Consider the following 8,007-nt stretch of genomic DNA (forward strand, 5'->3'; position numbering starts at 1 on the left):
TGATTAAACAGCCTGTAAAAAAATTCCAATTTACTAGTGTAATTGTCTATTCATTAGCAGGTAATTGGTTGAAAGGTGTAAATGGTTCCCAGTGATTCCCCTTGGAGCAAATATTGTAGGTAAGCTGATTGTGCTGCCTCATCAACAGCAGCAACATACTCTGAATTCTTACAACTTTGAGCGCAAAAATTTGTCAAGCGTGTCGGCGGTCACGTTCCAGCACAAAAACGACACTTGAGTGCTATAAAGATGTTGTGTTTGGGAAAAATACTTGCCGCAGGAAGGGAAACGAGTTTTATTCCCAAGCATGTGACACACACACTGATACACTCCCTCAATAATCTCCGAGAAACAAAGAACAGGTCAAAAAGAAGAGCTTTGAAAGTTACATCAAAACCCCTCGAGTGACTCATTGTCGCTGCTTCTTTGTTGGCGAAGGCGGGGCTGTGGGCGGGCGGGGAGAGACTTGTACAGGTACAGGTGAGACAGGTGAGCCACTCAGCCACAATCTGTCTGGACTCTACATCGGCAGCATCTCACAGCTCAGCGTACTGACGGCAACACACCAGCAAGGTGAGACTATCAGGATTTAAAACCAACCATGTAGATGGAATTGATTTTTATGTGTTAACAGAGATTAGGAGGTTTTGAAACAGGAAAAAGTTGCATGTGAAGTGTTCAGGACAGGAAGAAGTTGGTTAATTGTAAACAGACAATACTCAGCTCTAACTTTTTATCTCACGTTAATGAATCTCTTGCGACATAAACCATCTTTTTACTGTTGGAATGTGACAGCAAATGTCGCTTGAGCCTGGAGAAACACTTTCTAACCGGATGTTTAGTGCTGTTTATTGCAGTTTGCTTTTTTTTTTATTAGTATTATTTATGGGAATTTGAGGTTTGGGGCAATTTGTAGAGCCACAAGTGCAGCTTAGAGGAATCCAGCCTTTGTTCTGTGACTGTGGTTTTTCTAGCTTTAGTAGTGAACACATATAGCTGAATTTGGATCTTAACTTTAGCGTAAAAACATACAGAATTAACATTTTTAAAGGGGCAGGGTCTGCTTCATCATCTCTTCATGTCACAGATTATTGTAGTGAACTTGAGCTAATCCGTATAATAACATGATGATCATAATGTTAATAGATCGTTGCATGAATAGTTCTAACAGGTTCTAAGTTTTTGCAGTAGAACAAGTTCAAGAACAGAATTTTTCTTTTTTGCACATACGTTGTTGGTTAATCTGAGCAGTTGTCGAGCCAGGCGACTATAACTTTTACAAATAATGATACTCAAATAATAGGTTTTATGCACAAAAAACACAAGTAAACTAAATAAGTAGCTAAAATACAATAAATTGAAAAGTTGTTAGATAAAGTAAACCCAAAGACTAAAATGGTTCAGTTTCCGTGATCTGAATTAAATGTTGTCATTTTTATTAAACCAGACGAAAAGTCCAAACACACTCTGAAATACAACTAAATTTTAACAATTGAACTGACTTTTGCTTACAAAACATTAATCTATAATCATAAAGAACATGTTTTATCTGACATGTTCGATCATTTTTATTCAATGCAGTCAAAAAGAAGGACCAAACTTAGCTTTAACTTCAACTTAACTTTAATTTCCTTCATAGTTTTAGCTTTAACTTGTTAGAACTGTTTTCTACCTTATGAATAATTCAGTTTTGAGGACAATACACAACATCAAGGAATCTGTCTTTGTTCTCTGGGATGTTTTGTAAGTGTTTCCACTGATTGGCACATTAGACACCAGGTCAGACTGCAAATTATAGTGACTGAAGTGACGATAAACTGGATCATTCCTACTCCTCCTCCCTCAGCTGGTCATTGAAATGCATCATGGAGACAGACTCTTTCTCTCGCATAAAGACTAAGTCAGGTTTGGCCGGCACAGATGTCACACACGGTGCGGCCACACCTTCGACGGGTGTTAACGCTGCATCAGAAACAGCGAGTTTCACTGACCTCAGCATGGTGCTAATAACTGGTTCAACCAAAGAGGAAATTACCACCAGTCTGATTAGTTCATTACATAATCATGTAAAAACCTCACAGGTGAATGTCACAGGTCCTTTTAACCAAAGAGTGTTTAGAAAGGAGGAATTTGGCTTTCAGTGTCTAAACAACAAGATCGGTGGCTCATTTACTGTTCCAGTTTTGCTCCAACTGTCTCCATCATTTCTCCCTCTGGGAATCCACTCTCAGGCACCTGCCTCAATTTAAAGCTGTATAGAGAATATTAGAGAGTCATTACTCCAGTCTGCTATTACAAAAGATGCATTGTTTGATCGGTTGCCACTAACTTTTCCTCACTGTGGTTTTAAAATATCTTTGCAATGTGGAAGATGGACTTTTTTTCAAGCCGCACCCTGAAGTCACCGACTCCATCACCAGCCACATGTCAGACATCAGCTTCTTAACTATTTGGACACTGGATCCCCGTGTCTGTCTCTCTGTCTATATTGATAATTAGAATTTGCTTATTCCATTCAGTTTTATGGACATAGCGCAAATTCACAACATATGCTGTCACGTTGCACTTCACATAGTAGTGATGTTTTTTTTTTATCATTAGTCTTTCATTGAATAGTTTTATGGCAATAGAAACCCAATTACAATTGCACTATTACGAGATAAGTTTAGTTTTTCAAGTGCTCTTGAACGCACCATCACTACCATGCCTGTAGCCTAAATGCAATGCTCCTCTGAGTGTTATTTTCTCGCGTACTCAGACAAATAAACAAGTCAAAGTAAAGCTTTTGTGCACCACCGGGAAGAAAAATAAAAAAAATACAGCAGTACTGGAAACATAGCAGAACTGACAGTTTCCTTGACAAACCTGAAACCAACACACCCAAACTTTCCAGCTGTTTAGCTCACAATGGAACAAAGCCAACAGGTTAAACAAACCAGTTATCCAAAATCAGCATTTACAGTCATCTCTGCAGAGGAAATAAACTTTTCCACATAGCAAAATTAAGCTTTTATGCATTTCAGTTTACATTGTGTCTGTTTTGCACAGTTTAGATGAAAGACACTGGTTGGCATTCAGCCAGTTAGCCGGACGGCCAACGCGTAGATTTGCAAAAGGCAGCAGTTTAAGTCTGCAGCGTGAGTTCATCACCGGTGGGTTTGGTCGACACACCCTCAGTCTGTGACACAGAGGGAAGCATGCAGCTTGGTCGCATTCCTGCACCAACATATGGGTGTATACAGGCTCAGCGTGTGTGTGTGACACAATGACAAAGCAGTCTATCATCTGCTGTGAATCCAAACCGCAGCAACAAGTGATGAACTGCGGCTTCACCTCAGTGCATGTAATGAATGAAGGGAGGAACGTCCAGCAGAATACTGAGGCGGATTGTGTGTGTGCTTGTATTGCTCATGTTGTCGGGACATAAATGAGAATCTTTCTATCTTCTGGGGTAAAAAAAAAAAACAATCCCCTTATTGTAAATTACATTTCAAGTTGAAGATTGGTTTAAAGTAAGTTACCTGCAAATGTAAGCGAAGTGATGGAAACTTGATGAGGAGAAAAAGCAAAAACTGTGTTGTCCATGATGTTGCATGAGAGTCGAGCTGGAGTGTATTGTGAGTGATTTTGTGTGGGCGCGTCTGAAAGACAAAATGAATGTCATGTCATGCTCGTGTGCGCTTCTGTGCTTGCTTATGTGGAAAGAACCAGAGAACCGAGACAATAGGAGAACAGTAGATGTGGAGTCATGTGCATATTTAAGGCCTAAAAGCAGCAGAGGCAGAAATTAGCTGCTTGATTATGATGAACACTAATCACAGCGTGAATAAAGAGGAGCTGTGCGAGCAGTTTATGTATACAGTGCAAAAACTCAACTGTATTTCCTTTCAAGAGGTACGGCAGCAAAATCTCAGAAAATATCAGTACTGACGTAAACCCCTTCAAATTGTGTTCCACACTGACGCATGTAGTTGACAGATCAAAAAACAAATTATTTTTTAATATAGTCACATCCCAAACAAACTATAGAGCTTCTGAACTGCCAGGACACTGATATTAAACACGTATTAAACCATCAATGTGAGCTTAAATTTAACTTAATCTTATCTTTGTGGGTGACATTCACTCATTCAGTCAGCGGAGTCAAAGCCGTCAGTGTAGTTTGGGCGTGAGAATGTAGCATACATTAAATGTCTGACCTCTGCCCTGTAATGTGCAGGTAATTTACATACAGTAGCTTCATACTGGATTTCTTTTCTGCTGGTGTGGACTGAATTAAGGTGTGGCTGCTCCTTTAACCCTATAGTGAGGTGAGAATTTTACAGTCGAATATAGGTGATTGAAACTGGAGCTATTTTTATGAATCATTATTTAACAATAATTTCACAAGAGTCACTCTTAAAGCCAGTAACATCCCTGAGATCACAATTTGACATCCTTTCAGGGTACAAAAATCACTAAACTTCCCCCATGATAGAAATAGTTGGGATGTATTATGACTTTTCTGAATCATAATCTAAACATAATAAATGAAACAAAGAAACAATAATAATAATGATAAACTTTATTTATAGAGCATGTTTCAAAACAAATGATACAAAGTGATTTTCAATAAAAATAAATTAAAAATGTAAATACAATAAGCGCACAAAAGTAGAAAGCACACAAAGCAGGAAGCTAAAAAACATAAAACATAAAACATAAATAAAATCAGGAGAAGCTCTCTGATAAAAATGTGTTTTGAGAAGTGACATAAGAGAGAGAGCAGAATTAGCCAACCTGATTTCCTCCTGCTGCTCCTCAACAAGCATTTCTTTGTGAACAAAGAACCACACCTAAGACATGCCAACAAACAGACACACCCGGGCGTTCACCGAGGATGCTGACAGCAAGCATCCGAACATGTGTCAGTTAGGGGTGACGGACATCTTTATTGGAGTCTGACAGATGTGGGTTTTTTTTGTTTAAACGATAATGCTGTGGCTCCATCTGCTGGGTGGAAGCTGTGTCATTTCTCTTAACGGCACCTTTCATAACGCTTCTTCTCTCTCTTTGTAGCACAATGAGCGCAGATGGACAAAAAGAGCTTCCTCCCTACATCTTACCACGTGAGGCCAAACACACAGATGCTCTCATCACTATTTCCATCACCGGCTCATTAACTCATTAATGCTGTTTCTGTCTCTCCTCCTTTCCTCTGTCTTTCTTTCTTCTTCTTCTTCTTCTTCTTCTTCATCTGGTCCAGTAGAAACTCAGGCGGCAGATTCAGTGAAGGTTTACCACGTCCACACCCCTTTCACTCCTCCCACACAGGAAAACGTCTCCACCTCTCAGGGCACACCAGGTATTCTCACATATCATGTTTTGTTTTGGGTTTTTTTTTAAAATTCTAGTTTTAGTTCACAGTTTTATTCTAGAATGTTGTCGATTAACCTTCCACTTTCCTCCCCTCAGTGTACACCAGCGGAGGGGGAGGCCTGGGTTCTGGTTTAGACTCTGGAGACGGCAGAAGAAAGTTTGTGAGCTATGAAACGGGGCTGGGAAACTCCCCCGGCATGACGACCTGCACCGCCTGTCAGCAGCAGGTCATGACAAATGTCACCTACAAAGCGGGGACATACGCCTGGCTGATGTGCCTACTCTTCATCTGCTGCGGGTCAGTGTGTGGTTTTTATTTGGTTCTATTGACAGGGTTGCATTACGTTTCTTGGGGGAAACAGACTGTTATCTACATCCCAAGAAAAGGCCACATCATCGCAGCTGAGATTCAGTGGTGCAAAATCTCTAACAAATTTGCAATAATTCATTCTACAAATAACAGTTACCCCCCGGGGGTTTGGGGTATTCCCGGATTTAATATCAGCTCAAGTTAATTTTAAAGGTGTGTGCAAGAGGACACTGTCCATTTTGTCTGAATAGTCAAAGGGCACATGTTACATACTTGTAACAAATGAGACTTGATTGAAAGATTGACAGCTTTGAATACACAAAGGAAAATAGTTTAAGGGATCATGGGGGTTCGTTTTTCTGTCTACAGGTGAAGCAACAAATAAAGGACTACAAATGTACAGTCCAGGAGACATAAAGGCGATAAAAGGTCCAAAAATAAAGCTGACTAATATAGTAAACTACTTTGTAATTAAACAATTTTGCACTTTTTTCGTAATGCAAATCAAGGGTCTGAAAAAAGGACAGTTTTGTGATTGCTCTGAGACACAGTTGGGATTTTATGGTTGTATAAATGCAGTTGTGTTTCACTGAATTAAACCCACACAATCTATCACTAAGGAAGCATTATAAACTCGTAATGAATATATAGAAAAGGGGAAGATTTTATTGTTTTTAATGCTTTATATTTTATCATATAAGTTTGGAACATATTATTTCTAAAATCCCCAAAAATAACATCTATATTTCATACAAGATTTCTTTTCCATGCATCCCTAGTACCTTTACTAACAGTGCTGTGAGTGTATTTATCAATACAATAAAGCAATAAAACATTATCTTCTGATCATAAACTGTGTATAGTTCTGAAAAAAATCCCTGCTCTATTTGACCTTAAATGGGATCATAATTTACTAAATAAACCAAATGCTGTGTTGAATAAGACTTGAAACTAGAAAACTAATTAGTAAAATGTTTACTAAGGTAGCAAATCAGGTGAGAAGTAGAGCTATTTTCTCATAGACTTCTATACAATCAGACTTCTTTTTACAACCGCAGAAGTCGCCCCCTGCTGGCTGTTAGACAGACTGCAGGTGTAATTTTTCAATTTGCCTAATTTAAATACAATCCATGCTTATTATTTTACATTCTCATTATTTGGCATCCAAAGTTAGCCAAACATGTCACACAACCCCAGTTCATGTAGCAGTACAAATATACAAGTTAAACAAGTACAAATATGTGGCTGCTTGAAGCTTACTCTCGTTTGTGTGTGTTGCAGGTTGGTCCTGTGCTGCTGCCTGATTCCGTTCTTCGTGAAACACTTCAAGGATGCATACCACACATGCCCCCGCTGCAACAGGGTGCTGCACGTTGAGAAGAAAAAATGCTGTAAATGACGGACATGAGGGCAGAAAAACGGATCCATAGAAATAAAACCACATCCTGTGACCTTCGTCTGAGGCCACAGTTCACATGTAGATTATTTCTATGGACGGTTCATTGTGTTGGCCGCCGCAAAATCAAACATGAATGACTTTCTGCATTGAATTATATTATTAGCAAACAGACTGGGAGCGTTGTTGAGTTGTCATGTGCTGACTTTTAAAGCTCTGGCAAGTTGAAGCGCACCCCATGCACTTTTGTTTTTGTTTTTTTTTTGGAACTGTTAGAATATCATTATACTCATAAACCTTTGCATACATAATGTTGAAAACAATGAAGGCTTGTATATAGACTTTAACAAATACTTTATGTCTGAAGGGATTGTGCATGTGAAATTTAAACATTCTGAATAAATACCAACACTCTGACACAAGCCAACACAATGAACCAGAGCAGAGAGCAAAATCACTGTTATATTTGCTCATCTTCTGTTATTGCACAGTACATTTGTGTTGGCTTTGTTTTCTGCTTGTCAGAAATGAAACTCCCTGCAGTAAAATTAGACCAATGCGGCTAATTTATTGTAATATTTATGTATTCTCAGTAAGAAAAATTCCTCTGAAACAAACATTCCATCATAACATTGCCAAGGACGATGCCAAAATAAAGCTATAATTATATAATATAATAACCTTAATAATATATTTTTTGTCTGATTGCTCTTTTGTTCAAACTTAATGAGGGGAAAAAACTTTCTGCTTCATAATACGACCACAATGTGTGAGAGAAAGCAGAGAAAATGTTCATCACCCCTCATGTTCTGTTATTCACCATTATGAGCTATTTCATAACACTATTTCTCTAATAAAAGTAGATTATAACGATTACATGTGCTGTGATTCTGTTTTCTTGCCCTTGTTCTGAGAGATCAGCGGTTCTGTATATGAGCCTGTC

General features: G+C 38.7%; 1 protein-coding gene across 2 annotated transcripts; it reads left to right on the top strand.

The window, feature by feature from the left end:
* Positions 1-500: 500 nt before the first annotated feature.
* Positions 501-7,940, top strand: litafd (LITAF domain containing). Of its 2 annotated transcripts, none has more exons than XM_008288726.1 (5): positions 501-573; positions 5,059-5,108; positions 5,246-5,344; positions 5,455-5,656; positions 6,950-7,940. In XM_008288726.1, exons 2-5 carry the CDS (start codon positions 5,063-5,065, stop codon positions 7,065-7,067), a joined length of 465 nt encoding a protein of 154 aa, XP_008286948.1. In that variant the 5' UTR covers positions 501-573; positions 5,059-5,062; the 3' UTR covers positions 7,068-7,940. The 2 variants fall into 2 exon arrangements, with proteins under 2 accessions (XP_008286948.1, XP_008286949.1); XM_008288727.1 differs by having other exon boundaries at positions 5,249-5,344.
* Positions 7,941-8,007: the final 67 nt, after the last annotated feature.

Source organism: Stegastes partitus, unplaced genomic scaffold, assembly GCF_000690725.1.
Source record: "Stegastes partitus isolate 25-593 unplaced genomic scaffold, Stegastes_partitus-1.0.2 Scaffold572, whole genome shotgun sequence".
NCBI lineage: Eukaryota > Metazoa > Chordata > Actinopteri > Pomacentridae > Stegastes > Stegastes partitus.

Coding starts and splice junctions, on each gene's coding strand:
- litafd (XM_008288726.1), top strand. CDS start 5,063: ATGAGCGCAGATGGACAAAAAGAGCTTCCTCCCTACATCTTACCAC. Junction 5,345..5,454: donor CACCTCTCAGGGCACACCAG/GTATTCTCACAT, acceptor TCCTCCCCTCAG/TGTACACCAGCGGAGGGGGA. Junction 5,657..6,949: donor CTACTCTTCATCTGCTGCGG/GTCAGTGTGTGG, acceptor TGTGTGTTGCAG/GTTGGTCCTGTGCTGCTGCC.